At 41.5% G+C, this 24769-nt stretch overlaps 1 protein-coding gene across 1 annotated transcript in view; it reads left to right on the forward strand.

The window, feature by feature from the left end:
- Positions 1 to 24769, forward strand: part of LOC136573569 (BTB/POZ domain-containing protein 2-like) — a 42825-nt gene that overhangs the window by 1778 nt on the left and 16278 nt on the right. Inside the window, exons 2-3 of the mRNA XM_066574840.1 lie at positions 5393 to 5585; positions 11125 to 11212. Coding sequence (XP_066430937.1) covers positions 5393 to 5585; positions 11125 to 11212 — 281 coding nt within the window. The remainder of the gene's footprint in view (positions 1 to 5392; positions 5586 to 11124; positions 11213 to 24769) is intronic.

The following is a 24769-nucleotide window of genomic DNA, read 5'->3' on the forward strand; positions in this document are numbered from 1 at the left end:
CAGGGCTTGAAATCCCCGCCTCCAGAAAACACACGTGCCTTCAGCCAATCACAGCCATTCAATGATGTCATTGAATGGCTGTGATTGGCTGATGGCGTGTGTTAGCTAATCACAGTATTAGCTTTCTGGAGGCGGGGATTTCAAGCCCTGCGTCCAGAAAGCAATGCTCTGCCAGGGACCGGTGTATAAGACGACCCCCGACTTCAGAGCAGATTTTTCAGGGTTCAAAAGTCGTCTTATACGCCAGTATATACGGTACTTTTGCAAACCGCCTTTGTATATATATATATATATATATATATATATTTATATTTATATTTATATTTATATATATATATATATTTATATATATATATATTTATATTTATATATATATATTTATATATATATATTTATATATATATATTTATATATATATATTTATATATATATATTTATAAATATATATTTATAAATATATATATATAAATATATATATATATATATATTTATATATATATATTTATATATATATATTTATATATATATATTTATATATATATATTTATATATATATATATATATATATATATATATATATATATATATATATATATATATATATATATATATATATATATATATATATATATATATATTTATATATATATTTATATATATATTTATATATATATATATATATATTATATATATATTTATATATATATTTATATATATATATTTATATATATATTTATATATATATATATATATATATATTTATATATATATATATATATATATATATATATATTTATATATATATATATATATATATATATATATATATATATATATTTATATATATATATATATATATATATATATATATATATATATATATATATATTTATATATATATATATATATATTTATATATATATATATATATTTATATATATATATATATATTTATATATATATATATATATTTATATATATATATATATATTTATATATATATATATATTTATATATATATATATATATTTATATATATATATATATATTTATATTTATATATATATATATATATTTATATATATATATATATTTATATATATATATATATTTATATATATATATTTATATTTATATATATATATTTATATTTATATTTATATATATATTTATATTTATATATATATTTATATTTATATATATATTTATATTTATATATATATTTATATTTATATATATATTTATATTTATATATATATTTATATTTATATATATATTTATATTTATATATAAAAAGAGTAACAATTGAATGTGTATCACTCCCCGCTGCAACCCCCCACTCACCCACGGCGCCCCCCGAATCTTTTCGCCAGAGTACGGAAGTACTCGAAAATCGTGGTGCTCGATCGAGAAAAAGGGGCGTGGCCGAGTAGGTTCGCTCATCTCTAGAGGAAAACAAACATTTTTAAGATTTTCACAAAGTGAGATAAATATATATTTTAATTGCCTGGGTCGCTACGAAGACAGTAATTCCTATTATGTTTTTTTTTTTTTTTGGTGTTAATTCTTTTGTATTCTACCCATTTTAAATGTTTTTTTTTCAGGGAAGAATGCATTTATTTTTTTTAATCGGAATTTTTTGTTAAGTTAAACGTTATTGAAATTTTCTTTTGTGCTTTTTTTTTTTTTTGTTTAGTTTTTTTGTCCCCTGAAAAGTAGACCATTACTTATGTAGTGCATTCATGGATGTCTTTGTCAGGCTTCTGGCACCCATGGGAACCCATTGGTGTTTTGTAATCGCATTGCGGGATGCCAATGGGTGACAGAAAGAGCCCCTTCTCCCTGTCATCTAACATGCTGCAGTTGCTACTGATTGTGGCATGCAAGAGGTTAAACTGCCAGGATCTAAGGTCTTTCCGTTTCTGGCTATTAGAGCAGAAGCTGGGCTGTCAGTCAGCCAAGCAACAGCCTTAAAAAGATGTATGTGCAGGTTTAAAGCCCATTAGTGAGGGCAGTAAAGAAGTGTATTGCAGTTTCTAATGGGTTAAATTGTACCATTTGAAAAATTACAATTCTCCCTGCAAAAAGCAAGCCCTCAGACCACTACAGCGACGGATAATTAAGTGATTGTCCCCAGCAAGAGAAACAAAGTAATCTTGTAGATATGATAACTTTCAATGGCCAGCAAAAATACCTGATGTTATAATGAGCTTTCCAACCTCTCAGGGTTCTTCCTCAGGAATAATGAAAATGATTTAAGTTACGATTTGTCGAAAGAGGGGGAGGAAAAAACTATGAGAAATGGGTGGTGGTCTTAAGCGGTGAAGGACCAGAATGTTACAGTCCTAAGGGACCTTGGCTGTGGTTTTATGGCCCAACTTTTTTTCCTTTTTATTAGAGAGTAATGTGTACAAGAAGTGAAAAAAAATTATAGTTCTTTATTCTTTAAATTGGTACATCTATGCTGAAGTACAGCATGAATTTCCCATTTTATTTCAGACGCTTGATTTATAATTAATATGGTCTCGGATTGCAGATCGGATAAAGGTTGACTGCATAGGTTGGCAGTGTTTTGTTTTTTGTATTTTTTTTTCTTGTAACTTCCCATTGATGTCTTATAAGATGCTTGGGGGACATTCTTATGTCTTTTCAGTTTTCTGCTGTAAATAGAGCAACCACACGAACCCCTGTTGCAAGGAAAGCATCCTATAAGTGTGACGGTCGCTGGCGGAGCTGTGCTGGGGTCCGCTGGACCCCCACAGCTCTGCCATATGCTGGGCTCCATAGAGGAAATGGCACTGTCGATTTTTCTATTCTCTACACAGCGCTCATGGAGCCCAATGTAGCCTGCAAAAGAGAGCTGAAGCAATTATAAAATTTCTGTAGCCTTCTTCAGGTCCTCGGCTTACTCTGACAGCCGATCACCCTACCTGCTCCTTTTAATCTTGTGCCGTATTTTCACCATTGTCTGGGATTAAAGCCCAGGACCGAATGCTGTATATTTACAGCTCTTGGTCCTTAATGAGTTAAACCCGAACCTGGTCTGCCTTCCTAAGTTGTCCTCCGAATTTAATGAATTACCCAACCTTTCTTTGATAACCCAATTCCAGAAAGAAGTTGACTTCCATCCTATAGCTACAGACCTGTGTTACCCAGTTTATGGATTCTACTTCTGAGTGGAGGAAGTAGAGTTCCTTGTTTGTTCCATTTTAGGGCTCAAATAGTTTAACCCTTTCCAATCCACTGTCTGACCTGTGAAGACATTATGATTTAATGCTGTACAACTCTGATAATGGTAGACATCTGTCGGGGTTCTCTTACTGTATATTGCCAGCCTCTCTGCTGTCGGAGCCTATCCAATCTGTCACCTCATGCAGTACTGGTTTTAGCCAGCATATAGACCGTTGTATAATGGCAGAAAGAGTGAGCTCCCTAGGAAAACCAGGATATAAATTGGACTGGAAAGGGTTAATTGCCAGATGAATTGGTATTGCAACTGTCCCAGTTTATATTTCAGTAGGGTTGAAGGCACGTTCCACCTAGACTCTAGCTACTTCTTGGCCAGATGAAAAAAAAAACTTGACTGAGTGGGTCTTTAGTGCTGCTACTTGGTCCTACAATCTACTTTAGCCCCTTAATAAAATGGCCTATTTTGGACCAACGATTTTTTGGGGGGATTTTCATCGTCTTTTTTTCAAAAAGCAAAAGCTGTAGTTCATCTAATGTATAATTTTTATTAGTTTTTTAGGCAGAGTAAAAACCTACATGAATTCTGCCATTTTTTTAATGGAATTTTACTATGTGGTATAAGAGATGAAACTTTTTTTCTGCTGGTTGTTACAATTACAATAACGCCAAAATTATATTTACTCAGGTTCCTGCACTTTTGCACACTATAAACTATCTATCTATCTATCTATCTATCTATCTATCTATCTATCTATCTATCTATCTATCTATCTATCTATCTATCTATCTATCTATCTATCTATCTATCTATCTCAGTACTACTGTATTAACCTTATTACCGCCTATGTCAAACAATAACCAATCCCTACATTATTAACTGGTATCGGTTTGCGATGGCGACCAATTGGTCCTCTGATTTCTTGGTGGTGGGCCGATGAGGTCGGAGGGAGTGCCCTCCCTGTATTAACCTCATACGGATGGGCTTAATACTGCGGGGTCTGTGTTCCTACTAATCTGCATCTTTTGAAGCAAGAAACTGGCCAACACAATTCATGTAGTCAACTTTTTTTTTTGTACACGTCTGTCGTCCTCTGCACACATGTAAACGGGCTCTTTGCTGTTTCCTGATATGCACATATAAGCGGCTTCGCCCCCTCCTGTGACCTCACACCCTCAGCCCAGTCCCCGAGGCGCAGCGCTAAGAAGCTGATTTCTGCTGTAGAGTGGCGCACAGCTCATCTCTGACAGTAGCCAACAGCTGTTGACTGTGTGTTTCCTTTTTTGTGCGCACCCTCTCTTCCCTTCTGGTAGCCCCCCAGCTATGTAGGTGATGGTCAGAGGTCCTACAGCAGGTCTAGAGCAATACTGGGGCACACTAACCGAAGACTGCGACTCTACTAATGGAACAAGAAGCACTAGATAATTGCTCTAATTTGCTTCGGTTTTTGGCTTACATTCTACTAAAGTTGTGCTGTAAAGCAACTCTGAACTGCTAGCCGAGCGAGGTGCTGCCCCATAGGGATGTACAGAAAACGAAAATAGAACTGGGAACGTTTAAATGTCGTCTTGTATTAATTGTATATTTACGTGATTGTTTGCGTTAGTAATATCCTCTGTTATAGGAAATCTGTCATCCTCTGAGAGCAGCACTAGGTAGTGACAGGCGAGCGTATGTCTGCTCTTTCAATAGCCTGACAAAGAGGGCGAGATATCCCCGAAAGCTTGTTGTAACATCATGCGTTTTGTTAGCCATTAAAATGTATCATATCTACAAGATTACTTGGTTTCTCTCACGGAGAACAATCTCACATTGCTCTGTGCTCATGTACAGGCATTTTGGAGAAACTTGCTTTTTATTAGCAGCAGCCAAACACACAGGATTACAGAAAGTAGTCCTAAATGTTCTTGAGCTACAGCTAGCCACACCTACCGCACCACCAACCAATGATTGACAGTTGTCTCTAGGCACCCTAAGACAGCTGCCAATCACTGACAGGAGGATGAAGTGGCTGCAGCTAGATTGCAGCTCATGAGGACTACTTTTTATAGTCCTGTGTGTGATTGATGGATACATACTGCAGATGTGTCACTGGAGTCGCCTTGTGCTGCTCTAAGATGATGACAGATTCTGTAAGATTTTTCTCTTGATCAGCATCTTACGTTTATCCCTAATGTTCCTCTCCCTTAATTTTATCTTTTCTAGGGCCGGCTCAGTCGGGCATCCTCACTGACCGGGAGGTGGTCAGTCTCTTCCTGCACTTTACAGTAAACCCCAAACCTCGTGTAGAGTTCATAGACAGGCCAAGGTGTTGTTTGCGGGGCAAAGAGTGTAATATTAACCGCTTCCAGCAGGTAGAAAGTCGGTGGGGCTACAGCGGCACCAGTGACCGAATAAGGTACTGTGGATTACATTGTATACAGTGAAACACTCAATGTTCAATGTTCTTTTAACCCTTACACGTAATCCTATGTAAATAAACATTGGATGCCTATAAGGTTTGTATAAAGTGAACTCAGGAGCCATATGTAGTGGTGACAGCTAACACACCGCTGCAGCGGTTGCAATTGGGCAGATCTATGGTCATGGCTGTTAACCATCTAGATGCCACTGTCAGTTCTGATAGGGGCATTGAAATGGCCCAACACAGCCCTTTTCAGGGGCATGAAGAGGGCATTATCTTGTCAGGAGTACAAATGGGAATTATACTTTGTGGCGCATAAAGGAAACTATTACTGTGCAACACAAATGAGGCATTATTTCTTATGGTGGAAATAACGGAAGAATTATTGGGTGGGGCACAAGAACTGTTTGTTATACCAATTCCTGCAGATGAGTTGAGCGTAGGTCACTATGCTACTTTTATTTTAGTTGGCAAGCCCAATGGTTCATATAGAACTATTATTAATTTGAAACCTTTAAACAAATATACTGCTTATCACATATTTAAAATGGAAACTAATTGGGTCCACGATTTAATAGATGAGAACTTAATATTGTGTGCCATTAAATATGCTTTATTACCATAACCCTATAGTCTCAGCCTATCAGAAATCTTGAGATTTGTCATTTGGAAAGATTGTAAAGTTTAGCATTTTCAATCTGTGTGTCTGCCTTTGGTATTTCTACTGGCCCCTATATTTACTCAAGTAGGGATAGAAATGGTGGCCCTTCTGAGGAGTAGAGGTATAAATTCCTAATGTAACAACACTTCTGAGATTATGGTTGATGATTTAAGGCAAGTGATCGAAGGCTTTCCCAATTAGGTTGGATTATTAATTTTGATAAATCCAATTTAGTTCCGGATTCTCTGAAAACATTTTTGGGGCTGTTATTAGATTCGAATACTAAACACTCTTTCCTGCCCCATGATAAACAAACAAATTATTTTTCTTTGACAGCCTTTCGGAATGGGAGTAAGCTCTCCTTAAGAGAGGCAATGAGTACCGTCGGTCTGACGTCTTGTGCACAGATGGAAGATTGCAGAATATAGTTTTGTCATCTTGGGATAAAAAAAATTGTTCCCATTTTAGACAGGAAAATGTAATTACCCGCTCCGGTAAGAGAATCTCTTGCGGTGGACAGATCCAAATTACTTTAGGAACGAAATTCCATGGTCCTTGCCCCTCTTTGTATCTAACTACAGATGCTAGCCAGTTGGGTGGTGGGCTCAGGACTTTTCTTTTCAGGGGGTCTTGGCCACTTCAAATTCAATCCCATAATTATGGAGAATTGCGGGCAATGTGAGAAAAAACAGCCTGAAGAATTAAAGGCAGGCGCATAAAAATATATTCTGACAATATATCCTCTGCTTTACAAGCTTGCAGAAGAGCTCTTTTCCTGGGCAGAGTTAAGAACCTCTGTTTTAGCAGGTCACCGAACTGTTCAATATGATCACAGATCAATAAGGAAAACCTCTGATAGATTTATTTGCTACCAGGAAAAATACAAAATGCTGCACCTTATTTTTCATGAATCCGATGGACAACCCAGTGGGTCTGGATGCGCTTTCCCAAACCTGGGATGTAAAACTAGCTTATGCCTTTCCTCCACTGCCGCTCGCTCTTCAGGTTTTGAGAGAGGTCCTGGAAAGCAATTGCATTGTTGTTCTAGTAGCTCCTTCATGTACAAAGAAATCTTAACTGCTCTCTCAGTAGGAGATCCCATTCCTCTATCAGTAAGGGAATATCTAGCTCTGGGTCCAATCTGCTGTCAGGATTACAGGATATAGACGCTCACGGCATGGATCCTGAACAGGGACTCTCCACTAAGGTGATAACTACTGTTAGGGGGAGTCGTAACAGTTACTATGACAATTTATGCTAGAGTATGGAAGAGGTTTTTTACCTGGTGTGGCTCAGAAAAGGCAAATTTGCTCGACCCTGAGATTCCTAAAATCCTGGATTTTCTACAGGAGGGCCTTGATAAGGGTCTGCGTCTTAGAACTCTGAATGAACAGGCTTCAGCCATGAGTGCATATTTCGATTTCAGTCTAGCGGATGGGTCAAGAGATTTATTTAAAGGGGTTTATAGACTTGAGGGCCTTTGTAAGGATCTGTCCCGGCCTAAGATCTCAACTTGGTCCTGAATAGTCTGTGTCTCTCCATATAAACTTTTGCAATCAAATTTTTTAATTTTTTTTTTAAAAGCTTCTTTTGAAGTTACCTTGTAATAGCAATTACCTCTGCTAGTAGGGTTAGTGAACTGCAGGCCCTCTCTTGCAGAGAACCATATTTTAAAGTCTTAGAGGATAGAATTGTTCTTAGACATGATCCTCTTTTTCTCCCTAAGGTCTCACAGTTCCATAGAGAACAAGAAATAATATTGCCGCCCTCCTGTCAGGGCCCAAAAAATAAAGCATTTCACACTTTGGATGTGAGAAGAGCCGTATTGGCTCATCTTGGATCCTTGGAGCCATTGAAGAAGGATTGTTTGTTCATTCATTTCCAGGGGCCAAATAAAGGAAAAGTGACTTCAATGAATACTATCACTAGATGCATTAGAACGGCAATCCAAGAGCTGAGCATGAAATGCCCTTGAAGCTCTTAAAGCCAGTTCCACTAGAGCGATCTCAACATCATGGGCAGAGTGAGCGGAGGCCCAGTGGAGCAAATACGCAAAGCAGCTGACTGGACTAATACAAGCATAATAAACATAAGGCCTGATATATCACTGGAGGGCAAGATAGCCTGACTCAGACTCGCATATTTTGGTCATGTAATGCTAGCAGTCGCTAAAAAAATCTGTAATGCTTAGACAGATCAGCGGCAAAAGACCTAGCCGCCAAAGGACTCGATGGCTGATACTGTCGGAGCTCATACATAGAATGGTAGAGTTGGAAGGGACCTCCAATGTCATCTGGTCCAACTCCCTGCTCAGTGCAGGATTCACTAAATCATCCCTGACAGATATTTGTCCAGCCTTTGAACACTTCCTTTTGAAGGAGAACTCACCACCCCCTGTGGTAACCTGTTCCACTCATTGATCACCCTCACTGTCAGAAAGTTTTTCTCGAAATATCTAATTTGTGTCTCCTCCCTTTCAGCTTTATCCCATTGCTTCTAGTCTTTCCTTGTGCAAATGAGAAAAGGCTGATTCCCCCTGCACTGTGACAGCCCCTAAACATTCCCAGATCCTTTAACCGTTCCTCATAGGACATGATTTGCAGACCGCTCACCATCTTGGTAACTCTTCTCTGAACTTGCTCCAGTTTGTCTGTCTTTTTAAAAGTGAGGTGCCCAGAACTGGACACAGTATTCCAGATGAGGTCTGACTAAGGAAGAGTAGAGTGGGAAAATTTCCCTTACGTGATCTAGACTCTAGGCTTCTCTCATTCTAATAACTATGTATAATATTTCAGGGGACAGTACAGAGATCTCCGCCATCTATTTACATGCAGAACTGTAACAAAGGGCATTATAATAACAATGTATAGATATATCAGGGGTCAGTACAGAGATCTCTCATATCTATTATACCCAGGAATGTAACAAGGGGGAGCTCTAATAACTATGTATAATATATTAGGGGTCTATACAGAGATCTCTCATATCATCTATTATACCCAGGACCGTGACTGTAACAAGGGGGAGCTCTCTACACCAATAGAGAAGGGTTTTTTCTTACTGTAAGAGCAGTGAGACTATGGAACTCTCTCCTGAGGACGCGGTGATGCTGATATGATCATAGAATGGTAGAGTTGGAAGGGACCTCCAGGGTCATCGGGTCCAACCCCCTGCTCAGTGGAGGATTCACTAAATCATCCCAGACAGATATTTGTCCAGCCTTTGTTTGAAGACTTACATTAAAGGAGAACTCACCACCTCCCGTGGTAAGCTGTTCCACTCATTGATCACCTTCACTGTCAGAAAGCTTTTTCTAATATCTAATTTGTCTCCTCTGTTTCATCCCATTTTTGGATTTAAGTCCTTCAAGCGATAGTCCCTCCTTAGAAAGTTATAATCTGGTGTTGCTCCAGTCGTGCTTTCATGCCTGGATGATGTGGAATTATGTCCTTTCGTTCGGTTTCCACAAGTCCGTCATCACAGTACCCTTTACTTCCCACCCTTAAGAATTTGATACCTATACTTGTGATGTAACAGTATGATAATTTTTTTTAAAAATGGGTATGGCTATATCCGGTGTAGTCATTGAAAGGTACTGCAGGTAAATGGGAGGGGAGGGGGCTTTGGCCTCTGTATAGGGACAGGAAGACCAGACAGTTTAAAGGACGTCCTCCTGTTGTGCTGTCGTGATGGACCATTTATTGGTAGGATATAATTCCATAATTTTGGAGGCTGCTGAGGTTTTTGAGAATTAATCCTCTTCTAGACCTTAGATTTCTCACTTTCAAAACAAATTATTTTTTTTTTCCACCCACTTAACTATTTCAGGGTTTGTTTTCTGCTGCACAAGTTGTATGTTTTTTAATGAAGGTGTATATATAATGTATTGAAAAACATTCTTTCTACAGCATTCATGGAACAGTAAAAATGGCATTGGCATTACTGTGATGGTACTTCAGTACTTTTGCCTCGTTTTTTCTGTTGCGGTTTTGCCGCAGAAATGCTTCTGCGGCAAAACCGCTTCAAAGGTTAATTTTGGCTTGCGGATTTTCCTGCAGATTTTCTTATGAAAAAGTCCGCAAGCGTTCTTTTCTGCAGCGGTTTTTACTTTTTGCCATGTATTTTGCTGCGTCCATAGAGGTCTATGGACAAAAAACGCTACGGAAAAGACAGAAGAATGGACATGCTGCATCTTTGAAAACCGCGCCGCAGTTGCATTTCCGCACTGCGGCTGTGCGGAAAAAATCCGCCCTGTCAGAACAGCTTTTTCGCAAAACTCATTTGTGCTGCATTGCACTGCAAACGCAGTGGTTATGCCGCAGTGCGGATATGCAACGGCAATCCGCGGCAAAACCGCAGCAAACCTGCCCCTGTGTGAACCCAGGCTTAGAGTTTGTCCATAGGGTCCCATGTCCCCAGCACATGCGAAGAGTTTGTCCTTTTATCATGGCCTGGGCTGGAATGTGTTGGGATACCTTTGCTTAACTTGTAGGAAAGTGTATTCCAGTTTTCTAAGCAGAGGGGACAGTTTAACGAAGACATGGATATATTACAACGTATCTTTACACAATGGAAGGCTGTTCATGACTTATGCGCTGCATGCCTACGTAGTGGTGTGCGCTCCAGCCTTTTGGAGGAGGTTTACGTTGGGAATTAGTCCTGATGTAACTGATGGAAGGCACAATGGGGTGTGAACAGTAACTTACAGAGAGCCTGTAGGCAAGAAAAAAGGAAGGTGCCACTCCTAATCATTACGTAGCGAAGCGTTCACATGTACTACTGATTTATGCAAATGTTATAGTAATAGTTAAGCTTTAAATCATTATGTTCTCTTAATTATGTGCTAATTTTATATTTTTATAAATATTTCAGATTTTCAGTTAATCGAAGAATATTTGTTGTGGGCTTTGCACTGTATGGTTCGATACATGGTCCAACAGACTATCAAGTTAATATTCAGGTATGTTTTGGTTTTTTGTTAGTATGAATTTGTGTCAGTCCGTAACCTGTAGGGTTAGTACATGGCAGGACAAAACCAAGTTACTATGTTAACTAGAAGATCTGTCCCGACAAACAGGTCCTGCTTTTACGCTTCATACAGTTGTTAAAATGCATGCTGCTGGATGCTTTCCTGGTCATATAGAGTGGTGTGTTCCTCCTTCCTGTGTCTAGGCTAGCAGTTAACAGGGAACCGCAGTATCTGGCTGCTTTATGTAATCTAACTTTCCACCAGTAGAGGGTACATCACTTTAGCTTGTGGGAGATAAATACTTATGAGAAGGAGAAAAGGCCAATTTACACTGGACTAATATTGTGCAAACGATGCCTGAAACTCGTCCCCGCATGTACTTGCTCTCGTGCTGGAGCAAGTATTGTTGGTTCGCAGTGGGGTGGCTGGAGATTTCCTTCCTCGCTCTCCCCCACCCCTCTCCATTCACTTAACACAGCGGTCGTTCAGTACTGGGGAGAGTGAGGAGAGAATTCTTCTCTAGCTGCCCCGACCCCCTGCTGGCAGCTCTGTGAGCGAGCCAGCGATACTTCTTCCTGTGCAGCAGCATGGGAGCGAGAACACACAGGGACGAATATCGGGCATCGTTTACCCGACATTCATCCCGTGTAACTGGGGCTTAACTTTTGGAAGCCTTGCTCTGATAACTGTAAAAGAGGTGAGCTGGTGGAGACGTATTGTCACTGCTTGTTGAGGAACAGTTTATATGGCCATGTTGTGATTAAGGCTAAATAGCCTGCGTTAATACTGAAGAGAGGGGTACAGTACCAGTCAAAAGTTTGGACACGCCTTTTCATTCCATGCTTTTTTCCTTTTTCTTTTTTTTTTTTAACATTGTAGATTCATGTTGGAGACCTAAGCTGTGAAGGAACATCGCCAGGAATGAAGTAGTGAACAAATAGGTTCTAGATGAACCAGGATGTTTTATATTTTAAATTCTTAAGAGTTGTCCTCCTTGTGTGCAAAGTTGTCAGAGGTGCTGAGCACTGGTTGACTGCTTATTCTTGACACTGCGGTCCAACTCACCCAAATAATCTCATTTGGTTTTAGGTCGGGTGGTTGTGGAGGCCGTGTAATCTGACACAGCAATCAATGACACTCTTCCTTGGTAAAATAGCCCTTCCATAGCCTGGAGGTGTATTGGGGGTCATTGTCCTGTTGAAAAACAAATTATGGCCTCACAGAGCACGAACCAGATGGGATGGCATTTTGCTGCAGAATGCTGTGGTTGCCATTCTGATTAAATGTGCCTTGAATTTTTAAATAAGATGGAATAATACCTCTGCAGCGCCACCGATTGTATGGCAGCATTACTGCAACTCAATGTCTGACCCTTTTAATAGGTCTAAACAAAGGTTGGGAATTGAAAAGCAAGCCAGAATCCATACACAGACAGAGGCTTCGGGGTGTTTGCCCTTATCAGTGTGCAGTAGGATTCTGGCTAGTGAGAGGCCTATGATTTGAGTTGGGAGGGGTATTGCTTCTCCTTAAGGAGAGCACCAAGAAGGTGAGCGATGAGACTTCTAAATCCATACAAATAAAGAGATGGAACAAGAGATGCAAATAAAGAAAATGGAACAATACCTTTGCAGCGGCCCCTATTGGATGGCAGCATTCCTGTGTATGGATTCTAGTTTGGTTTTCAATTCCCAATCTTTCTTAAGACCTGTATAAAGGGTCTAACATTGATTTGCAGAAATGCTGTCATCCAATAGGTGGCGCTACAGAGGTATTGTTCCATCTTCCTTGCTTGCATATATCTCCTAGAGGGGTATGAATGGCATTATGAGTCTCCTCGCTCACATTCTAGGTGTTCTCCTCAAGAGAGACAATACCCCTCCTGACTTGCATTTTTAATCACCAGCAATGTTACCAGCAAACACCATCACACCTCACCCATGCTTCATGCTGGGTCACATCCGCTCACCTTTCCTGTGTCTCCCAAAGACATGGTGCCATGTATGCTATATGTTTAAAGGATAACAATGAAGGGGTACATGAAGAAATTACTTTGCCTACTAGACTGTTCTTTGTGAGCATTCAGAAGCCTCTTGGATGGAGAAAAAGGGGTTGTGAAGAAGATTGTTGTGGGGGATTCCCTAATGAGAGGAGCAGAGGCTGCTGTCTGCAGACCTGACACCTCACGAGAGGTGTGCTGTCTTCCAGGTGCACAAATCAAAGATGTGTCTGATAAGCTGTCAGTCCTGCAGAACACTACCCATTCCTACTAATACATGTAGCGACAAATGACACTGCAAAAAAGGACCTTGCAACTATCTGCAGAGACTTTGAAGACCTCGGCAGGAAGGTGAAGGAACTAGGAGCACAGGTAGTCTTCTCATCCATCTTCCCAGTGGATGGCCATGGAATAAGGAGATGGAACAGGATTCTAGAGGTAAACAACTGGCTATGCCAATGGTGGCGTCAGCAAAGATTTGGATTTCTAAACCATGAAGTGAATTACCTATATGATGGACTGCTTGCTAGAGACGGGTTGCCCCTTACAAAAACGGGTAAGCATATATTTAGTGGGCGCCTTGCTTCACTCATTAAGAAAGCTTTAAACTAGAACTATAATGGAAGGTAAGTGAAAGCCAGGCAAAAATATACAGCTGATGGAATACTATTGAGAACCTTGCTGTTTCTCACTCAAATGCCCAGAGCATGGGAAACTAACAAGGAGAATTGGAGCTCCTAACACATGAAGAGAAATATAATGTCATAGGCATCACGGAGACTTGGTGGAATGATTCACATGATTGGAATACAAGGCTTGAAGGATACAAAATATTTATAGGAAACAGACCTTAAAAAAAAAAAAAGGGATGAGGTATTGGTTGTATGCTAGGAAAGCATCAACTCCACAGAGATTCCAGCTTCAGAGCATGGTCATTCTGTAGAAACTGTTTTGGTTAAGAATACAAGAAGAAAACAACAAAAAGAGACTATTGTAGGCATTTACTATAAGCCGCCTAAAGAAACAGAAGATATTCATGAACTCTTTCGACATCAGATGGCCAAGATCTCAAAAAAGCATGACATAGTGACCATGGGAGATTGTAACCATCCAGACATTCGTTGGGAATCTCTCTCAGGTAAAAGTAATGGATCCAACAAATTCCTATCCGCTCTTACTGGCAACTTTATCTTCCAAAAGAAAAGAAAACAATCTGCTATCTTCGACCTAATTCTTACCAACAGGGAAGGGGGGGGGGGTGAGGAAGTAAGGGTGGCTGGGACCTTAAGAGGCAGTGATCATGCTATCCTTGAATTTTGGATAAAAAGGGGAGGAAGACCTGAGAAAACTCAGACCTCAAGGTTGGATTTCAGAAAGGCAGGTTTTAATGAACTCAGAAAGAGGATAGGAAGAATCCAATGGATAGACATGTCCAAGAAGGTTGGGACATATTGTGAAATTCTTAACAATCCCTAAAAGAAGGAAGAGTTGGAAGCATTTAAAGAGATCAGGATGGATGAACGCAGAACTTCAACCCATGTTAAAAAGGAAAAAAGAAATCATTTATCAAATTGAAAGAGGGGGGAATATCTAAAGAATATAATGCGGTCTGCAGAAACTGTAGGGCAAGTATCAGAAAAGCTAAAGCTAATAATGAATTGAGGCTAGCAGTTGAGGCCAAAAGCAATAGAAAAAAAATATTTTTGGCAAAAACAAGTCTATTATTTTATAGGATGCTTACAGGATGAAAATTGTGCACAGCCTAAAAATTAACTTAAAGGGGAGGTCTCGTGAAATCAAGTGGGGTTCAGCACTTCTGTATGGCCATATTAATGCACTTTGTAATATACATCGTGCATTAATTATGAGCCATACAGAAGTTATTCACTTACCTGCTCCGTTGCTAGCGTCCCCATCGCCATGGATCCGTCTAAATTCGCTGTCTTCTGGCGTTTTTAGACGCGCTTGCGCAGTCCGGTCTTCTCCCTGGTGAATGGGGCCGCTCGTGCCGGAGAGCTGGTCCTCGTAGCTCCGCCCAGTCACGTGTGCCGATTCCAGCCAATCAGGAGGCTGGAATCGGCAATGGACCGCACAGAGCCCACGGTGCACCATGGGTGAAGATCCCGGCGGCCATCTTGGTAAAGGAAGAAAGAAGTCGCCGCAGCGCGGGGATTCGGGTAAGTAATAAACTTTTTTTTTTTTTTTTTTAACCCATCCCTTGGGTTTGTCTCGCGCCGAACGGGGGGCCTATTGAATAAAAAAAAAAACGTTTCGGCGTGAGACAACTCCTTTAACTTTTAAATACCTGCTTTGCAACTGTTTTCTCTCAAAGTAAATGTAACAGCAACTGATCTTCTCTGTGCTATTGAGGGAATAAAATAATGCAGGCTGTTTATAAGGCAGAGTGATGGTGAGGGAACACTTAAGGCTCTTTTACACACACAGATAATCTTTCAATCTATTTGCATTAAGTGTTAATGGCCATTAACACTTTATCATCTTCATTTGCATGTTAAAGCACCTCCAGGAGCTGTTTGCCGAGCCACAGCTGCATTGTTCTCACAGCTGCCGGAGGATTGCATGGTTCTCTCCTGGCTAGTGTAAACATACCGTCCAGAATACCATGTGAGATCTTTTGAGACAGAAATGTGTTTGCTTTATCTCTCAGTAGCTGAACAATGGATTTTAAGTTAACATTAAAATCCTCTTTCAAACGAAAAGTGCACGATGCCTGCAATTACATGTAACAGTTATTGCTCATTTTTGGCCATTTGAACGACTTTTGAGCGATAATCGTTGCTTGTAACTGGGCTATTAGCTAATTTGCATGAACCCAAGTCTCAAGGTCCAGATGAATGCCATCCTAGGATTCTGGAGGAAGGCTCTGTCCTGGGTCCAGTGTCCAACATTTTTATAAATCTAGAGGAAGGACATGTGAGTGGGTTCGGGGAACTATTTAAATTTGCAGATGACCCAAAGCTATGGGGGATAGCAAATAAGTGAGAAAAGAGAGAATACAATAAGATCTAGACAGGCTTGAACAGTTGGCGGCGACTAACGGAATGGTATTTACCAGGGTGAAATGCAAAGTACTACATCTGCACAAGAAAAATGAAAACACATACAGAATGGGAGGAATTGAGCTAAGCAGCAGCACAAGTGAAAAAGACTTGGTATACTAATAGATCACAAATTGAACATGAGTCAATAATGTGATGCAGCAGCCAAAAAGGCAAACCGAATTCTGAGAAGAGAAGCATAGTCTAGATCACGTGAGGTGATTATCCACCTCTACTCTTCCTTACTCTGACCTCATCTGGAATACTATGTCCAGTTCTAGGCACCCCAATTTAAAAAAGATAGACAAGCCTAAGCAAGTTGAGACAAGAGCTACCAGGATGGTGAGCGGTCTACAAATCATGTCCTATGAGGAACGGTTAAAGAATCTGGGAATGTTTAGCTTGCAAAAAAGAAGGCTGAGAGGAGACTTAATAGCTGTCTACAAATATCTGAAGGGCTGTCACAGTGCAGAGGGATCAGCCCTATTCGCATTTGCACAAGGAAAGACTAGAAGCAATGGGATGAAACTGAAAGGGAGGAGATACAGATTAGATAGTAGATAGTAAGGGGGATCAAGTGGCGAGTGGGAGGTGGTGAGTTCTCCTTCAATAGAATTCTTCAGAGGCAGGACAAATATCTATCTGGGATGATTTAGTGAATCCTGCATTGAGCAGGGGGTTGGACCCGATGACCCCGGAGGTCTCTTCCTACTCTACTATTTTATAATACAGAGTGTGCAAATCTATTACCGAAACAGAAGAGGGCTACTTTGAAGAGTCTAAAATATAAAAAATTGTTGTTTTTTTAAAACACTGTTTAATACATAATTCCATGTGTTTTTCTTTATAGTTTTCATGTCTTCAATATGATTCTTCATTCCGTTTTTTCTTGCTTTGTAAAGGTGTGTCCAAACTTTTTTGACTGGCCTTGTATATGCCATGACTACTGCACGAAGGGGCTCGCTGTGATGGCTGGATAATTGAAGGAAGGGGAATAGGAGATGGTTTTTAGAGTAAATTCACAGGGGCTGGCAATGGTATAATAGTTACATTATGGCAAAGCTGCATGTAAATACTTGTGCCGCATAGAGATAAATATGTAGTTCTTGTGCTACATAGAGATAAATAAGGGTCTACTCCCGTCCTTTATATATGCGTGTATCTAAAGTCCTTAATTTATAATATATACCATACTTGGAGTAACTGCAGTTTTGTGAAACTTTGGATATGTCAAAGGTTTTGATACATGTTGTGGAGAGGACACGTAGGGTCCCTACCTCTCCACTTCTGGCAGAAGCTCCACCAAAAGCTGCCCTGGTCTGATGTTGCACTACAAAAGCTGAGTTATTGTCCTAAGAGATGCCAGACGGCACCATCAATGGCATTCTTCCTAAAATGTTTGGCAGAGATTCAAAAGAAAAGGGTGAAAGACATGAATGTCAAGAGGAGGCTGAGAAAACTGCTGGTCTCTTTATATGATGGTGTAATCCAGCCAGGCTACGGGTAGTGCCATTGGCTAGGACACACTTTTCTTGAGGATTCAAAACTAGCCCTTAACTGCATGGACAGTCCAAAACAGGAATTTTGGTGTTTCAGATCACAAAAGTGATCTATACCTGGATGTCATGTGATTTTCACTTTAACACAGGACAACCTGTTGGGCACAGATAGGCAATTTTCATTCCTGTGTTTTTACACAGGAACGATCATCACTAGTGAATGGAGGCGGCTGGGTACGGTTCCGGCGGCCGGCCGCCACATTCACAGTAGGCCGGCCATTGATAAGGGATACCACCAGTTTACACGGCCACTTCATTGTTTGTTTTTCTGCATGCTGAAACTGACCGACGAAGAGAAATGAATGACTTCTCATTCGTCATCCAGTTGGGTCTAGAGTTACACTGAGTGGTAATCTTTCGGAGTTTCGCTGGATCGCAGAAATCCAAACAATTATTGGCCCATGTAAAAGCGCCTTTAGATTGATACCTCCTGCCCTCAATATACTGTCTTTGTCTGCATTTTCCCTGCTCTTGGGATATTAGAAAATGTCTTGAGCTAAGATTGAGTACAGTATTTTACAAAATATTCACGTTTCATTAAAGGAGTCACTAGTTCTGACTGAAATACTGTTGAATCTGGAGGTTTGTTTGTGCCATGGTTTGTCTTGATAAAGAGATAAATAGTTTTATATGTTTAGTTTTTGTGTAATTTCGTGATACATTATTGCAGCAATTGTGTGCCTAATGGTCCTTTTACACAGAACAAGCTGTGGGACAAACAATGCCCAACACTCATGCTAGTGATGCTTGAACTCTTAAACAGGCGCGAATATAGCCGGCGTTGCTCACAGAGCTTCCGGCATGGAGGAGGAGCGGTCCAGGTTCGCTTTTTGAATATGGGCACCACATTTGCTATGCGCCAATCCAGTGGAACAGTCCCTTGTCACTATAGAGTCCTTAAAGGGATTGTCTCGCGAAAGCAAGTGGGGTTAAGCACTTCTGTATGGCCATATTAATGCACTTTGTAATATACATCGTGCATTAAATATGAGCCATACAGAAGTTATTCACTTACCTTCCCTGCGCTGGCGTCCCCGTCTCCATGGCTCCGTCTAACTTCAGCGTCTAATCGCCCGATTAGACGCGCTTGCGCAGAAGGGTCTTCTGCCTTCGGCTCGGTTCGGCAGCAGCGGCGTTCTGGCTCCACCTCCTAAGCGTCATCGCGTAGCTCCGCCCCATCACGTGTGCCGATTCCAGCCAATCAGGAGGCTGCTGCGCGTCTAATCGGGCGATTAGACGCTGAAGTTAGACGGAGCCATGGAGACGGGGACGCCAGCGCAGGGAAGGTAAGTGAATAACTTCTGTACGGCTCATATTTAATGCACGATGTATATTACAAAGTGCATTAATATGGCCATACAGAAGTACTTAACCCCACTTGCTTTCGCGAGACAACTGCTTTAAGTATAAGAAGCAAGGATCTGTGTGTCACATTACTTTATTCCCTTACAACCCGAGGGTGTATGCCATCGGGACCCGGCGATTTGTCTATTTTAACCTTTTTAAGACGACTCTGCACTTTTTCCTGGGTTAAACTGGTGAACATTAGTGGAAAGTTTACTTTATCACTCTGCATCTCATTTTCCTCTGTGAATACACAAAAGAAAAAACTATTTTTAATTTTGTTTTTTCTCCTTATCACACTCTACAATTTCTCCTACATTATTTATGAAAGAGCCAACACTTTCAGTATTAATCTTTTTCCTATTTTTATATAGTTGAACAGTTTAGGGTTACGTTTTACACTTCAGCAATAAGTTTTTACGTAATTTATTTTTTTCCTTTATAGGTTTTTAGTGCTTCTTTGCTGCTTTCTTTTTGTTGTTTATTGCCCCCTTTACATCTATATTGGTTTTCTTATTTCTAACCCTTTTATTCCTGTAAGGTATGAACCAATCACAGTAAATATTTTGGATATTTTATTATTTGTACTCTTATTTTGAGGACATTATTCCAGTCAATGCAGTTAAGGGCATCACAAGCTGATCGAACTTGGCCTTCCTAAAGTTTAGTGTTTCCGTAGCTCCCATATAAAATTCTCTCTTGAAGGACACTTGTTGACCTTCCTAATTTCCCACTGCCTTTCTTGTGTCATGAGAGGTACAGGTAGTATTTCAGAAAATGCTATTTTTGGAGGCCCTCACCTTAAGCTTAAAAGGGTTGTCCCGCGCCGAAACGTTTTTTTTTTTTTCAACAGCCCCCCATTTGGCGCGAGACAAACCCGATGCAGGGACTTAAAAAAAAAAACCGCACAGCGCTTACCTGAATCCCCGCGCTCCGGTGACTTCTTTCTTACCTGGTGAAGATGGCCGCCGGGATCTTCTCCCTCGGTGGACCGCAGGGCTTCTGTGCGGTCCATTACCGATTCCAGCCTCCTGATTGGCTGGAATCGGCACGTGACGGGGCGGAGCTACACGGAGCCGCTCTCCGGCACGAGCGGCCCCATTCAGAAAAGAAGAAGACCGGGACTGCGCAAGCGCGTCTAATCCGGCGATTAGACGCTGAAAATTAGACGGCACCATGGAGACGAGGACGCTAGCAACGGAACAGGTAAGTGAATAACTTCTGTATGGCTCATAATTAATGCACGATGTACATTACAAAGTGCATTAATATGGCCATACAGAAGTGTATAGACCCACTTGCTTTCGCGGGACAACCCCTTTAAATCCCATTGCCCTGAAATTGTTTTTAAGGACCTTCCACCTCACTCCAACTTTGTCATTGGTACCAATGTGTACCCTGACGGCTGGATCTTCACCATTCCCTCCCAATTATGTCAACCCAATCCGCGATGTGTCGAACTTGAGTGCCAGGAAGAGTGTACACCGTTCGATCCCGGATAATTGAATCTCCAACTACCAGGATCTGTCTAGCCTGCCCTGCGCTACTATTCCCCTTCTTACTGGAGCAGATATCCCTCTGGTGGTCAGAGGGCATGTCATGCTGCAGCAGTGCTAATCCTGAAATGGCATTCCCCTCATCTTCCAACCTTGCAAATTTGCTGGGGTGTGCCACTTCAGGACTAGCTTCCCTGGTTCTCTTCCCTCTACCCCTTCTGTAACACAACTAGCTGCCTGCTCATCCTGTTTTCCCGAACTACCTTTCACCCCTGCATTGACCCCAGTGAGCAGCAAACTCCTTTCCATGTTTTCAGTGGATCTCAGTGTTGCCACTCATTTAGATCCAGGATCTGGGCTCCCAAATGCTTAACATGCCCACATCTCGTACAGCAGTATGCAGCCGGCTGGTCAAGGACTGCATACTTGGCACAAGATGTACACTGGATAGCATTATCCATCATGGAGCACATTCTAAGTGGGGACCATACAGATTATCTGAATTTCTGCATCTAATTTCATCTAAACAGTAATAAAATACAAGTGACTCAAAGTCCCCAAATCAATGGGCACGGATCCCAAGTCATGAGTCGTGACCACTCACTTAGGTTTGTGTTCCTCCTCTGTTTGGAATGATGCTGTTAGGAGACGTGTCAGGTAGCCGGGTGATGTATTTTTTTATGCTCCCACGATTCAGCGGTGTCGTCCTCTGAAGTTTGTGCACAGCACAAAAATCTGACTCTTTTTCAGAGTCCCTGTATACGCTCCCTTTTATACAAATCTATAAGAGAGCGTGCACATGGGACTCCAGAAAGAGTCAGATTTTCATGCCGCTCAGACTTCAGATGGGGACACTGCTGGATAGCGGGTGAGTATTAAAAAAAAAATCCCCAGGCTCCCTGCCACATTCCCTTACAGTATCATAACATAATCTATGGTGCTGTGGGGACATGACAGGTTCCCTTTAATAAGTTATAATTAGTTGATACACGAAAAGCCAAGTGTCCAGAAGTTTGCACCTTTTCATGCCACCCTAGCTCTCACAATGCTATGTTGCATACTGACATGGCACTCGTAAATGAACCTCTGTTCTGTAAGGTAGTTAAGTTGAATACTCTCCTTTCTAACGGTTAATATCTCAGTAACAGACTAGGAGTGATAAATGGCTCCCACTATTCAATAATGCAATAATACTTCAACATATAAAAGACTACTTTGCGTATAATGTGGACTTGGCAACCCTACAATAGGGATACCATGAAAGCATTCCTTCATGCTTCCCTAATTCATGACATTAGTCAGATTAATAGGAACAGACAGCTCAGTGACTCTCTTTGTAGAAGGGTGGCTAAAACATAAAATGCATTAAAAAGCTGGTCATGCTGATATTTTTGCCAGTTCTCAAACTGGTGCATCTTGTGTCCTGTGTTTGAGGTCCACTGGTGGAGACCTGGTGACCAAGACTAACTGAATTTCTCATCCATATCATTGGGTGACACAGCTGAAGACCATGGTTATAGCTACTGCCACTAGGAGGTGGACGCTAAGCAAAAAACTGTTAGCTCCTCCTACTAGCTATACCCCTCCCACAGGCACCAAGGTAACTAGTTTTAGTTGGGTGTCCCTAGAAGGCAGACCTGGTTCTCGCTGGTCTTCAACAACCTCTTCGATTTAGGAAATCCAGGAGGCAAGACTCTCCGTAATCCCACCGAGGAGGGCAAACAGAACAAATCTAACCATCCTGTTGTCTGCCCTAAGTTCAGAAGAAAAGGAGGAACATCCAAGCGTTCACTTGGACATGACCCAGAAACTATAGGGTCCCCCTTACTGGAGCACTCCTTTCCTCCTTAAAGGCAGGCAAGCACATCAGGGGACACTGTTGGAGCTGTGGTGCCCACATTCTTTATCAACGAAAAGGTAAGTATGTAGTTTACTGTGCATAGGTGAGTATTCCTCCTCTCATTACTACAACGCCCATCCTCCTCTGCAATCACTAGGGTAGGGAGATCCTAAATTGGGGGGGACCCAGGGAAACAGCCCTCAGTTTAGGTGAACAGCTCCTAATCTCCCGTTAACTTTCCTCTGCTGGTGCTGGCATACTTAACTGAAGGCATGCAGTTGTATGTCTTCGTTACATCTCCTAGGTTGACTGCACAGAAAAGCTTTTCTTCAGCTTCCTGCATTTAGCAGGAGGTTCTTTCCTGTGGCCTGCTCACCGCTGCAGCCGATCAGTAGATTCCTGCTTTAGACGGCTCCCAGTGTCTTATGAGTGAGGAACTGGGTACTGCATACAATCATCCATGGCCAGACGGTACTTCTGGTTACAGAGCTGGGATTTGCTCTGCGGGCCCCTCTGCTGTCTGGCATCGGTAGGCGGCTCTTCTTGTAAGTGAGGGACCGGGGCATACACTTCTCTGTGGCTGGTGCTTCTAGTCACAGACTTGTGCTGCAGGTCCCTGTGGTGTCCGCCGCCAGCTTCAGGCCTAGTCAGGCCACTTCCATGGTGCGGTCGCACGGATGATAAAATTGGGGAAATTGCTGTCAAGTGCACCTACCTTACTGCGCTGGCATTGGCTCTGCAGTTGAAACTCAACAAGCCCACCCCCACATCCTCATCCCCTGTTCCTGGGACTTGTCGTGCCTGCCATATTGGAATCCACAGAAAGTCTCTTCTAACAGACCGTTTTAGAACATCGAGCAGGGATCCTTGGGTCCATTACTCCCCAGTCCTTAGCCAGACTGGGAAAGCTCAGCAGGGATCCTTGGGTCCATCGCCCCCCCGGACCGGGTAAGCTTTGCCTGGCGGCTAGTTCCCTTCGCTATTGTTCCTCCTGCAGTACCACACTTGCAGTAGGTATATCGATAATGTTCTATTTAATACTGTACACTAGTTTGTTTTGTTAGATGGGCTAGCCAGAGCCACATTCTATGCATCCTCTTGCTGCAACACTAAATTCACATAGTGCCAGTTCGAACTGTTTTGTTCTAACTGCATTCCATTACGGCAGGTGGACCTAAAACCAACTACTGGCACCACTCTTGCCCAGCCTATACTAATCGCTGAACCAGTATGGGCACACTCCCTGTCACAGGAGGTAGCAGGAATTTGTCCATGGTAGACCACAGAAAAGATTTAGACACTCACTCCAGATTATCATCTAGATCGCCTGCATCACCAACTCCTTCAGTTATTCTTGATCTTTGATTGCAATCTCCTTCCAGGGACATTAGTCGGTCAGAGGGTGAACTCAGGAGCCCCCTCCTAAATTGGATCTGGATGAGGAATCGGCTTCTAAAAGTTCCACTATGGTGGATAGCCTAATAGTCGCCGTTGGGGATACCTTTCAAGTCACAGATCAGACTATTACTACCTCAGCGGTGACTCTTTCATTCAGACATCCAAAGCATTCTACAAAGGTGTTCAGTCTTCATGAGTTCAATAAAGGCATGAAGCCTTCCCGATAAGCGTTTCACAAGCCTGAAGAGTCTAGATATCATGTATCGCTTTCCAGAAAATGTAGTTTAAAAAAAAAAGTCGTCTTCACCAGTAGTAGATCACCGGGTCTTGAGAGCCCATAGATTTGCAGAACCTGTGACTCAAAAGACGAAGAATCCTCCTCTTAGGTTTGCAAAAATTTCTTTTGCTGGAGTGAACAATGAAATTTCTATCTTATGCGTTTCTCTTTACCCCACCTTCTGTCATTCAGACAGGAAGGTCTGGATAGGGGTTCTTTGAAGGGGCAATCATCTGCACTATCCATACTTGTCCAACGCCCACTGGCCTCCAAGTCAGCCGTCCATACTGTTCTACAGGGGTTACTCATAACATTCCCTTGTCCTTCCTTGGGACCTTAATCTTTTATTGGATGCACTTCAGTCTCATCCCTTACAGCTGTCAAGTGAGGTTACAGCTTGTCTGTTGGCCTGGAAGGTGTCCTTTTTGGTAGTGGTCACATTGCTCTGCGGGTTCCAGAGCTCACAACTTTGTCGTCCAAGCCTCCTTTTACAGTTTTTCATCAGGATAAGGTCATCCTGCCACCTGTTCCCTCCTTCCTAAGGTGGTGTCGCCATTTCACATAACTGAAGACCTCATT

The sequence above is a fragment of the Eleutherodactylus coqui genome, chromosome 7 (assembly GCF_035609145.1).
Source record: "Eleutherodactylus coqui strain aEleCoq1 chromosome 7, aEleCoq1.hap1, whole genome shotgun sequence".
Classification (NCBI taxonomy): domain Eukaryota; kingdom Metazoa; phylum Chordata; class Amphibia; order Anura; family Eleutherodactylidae; genus Eleutherodactylus; species Eleutherodactylus coqui.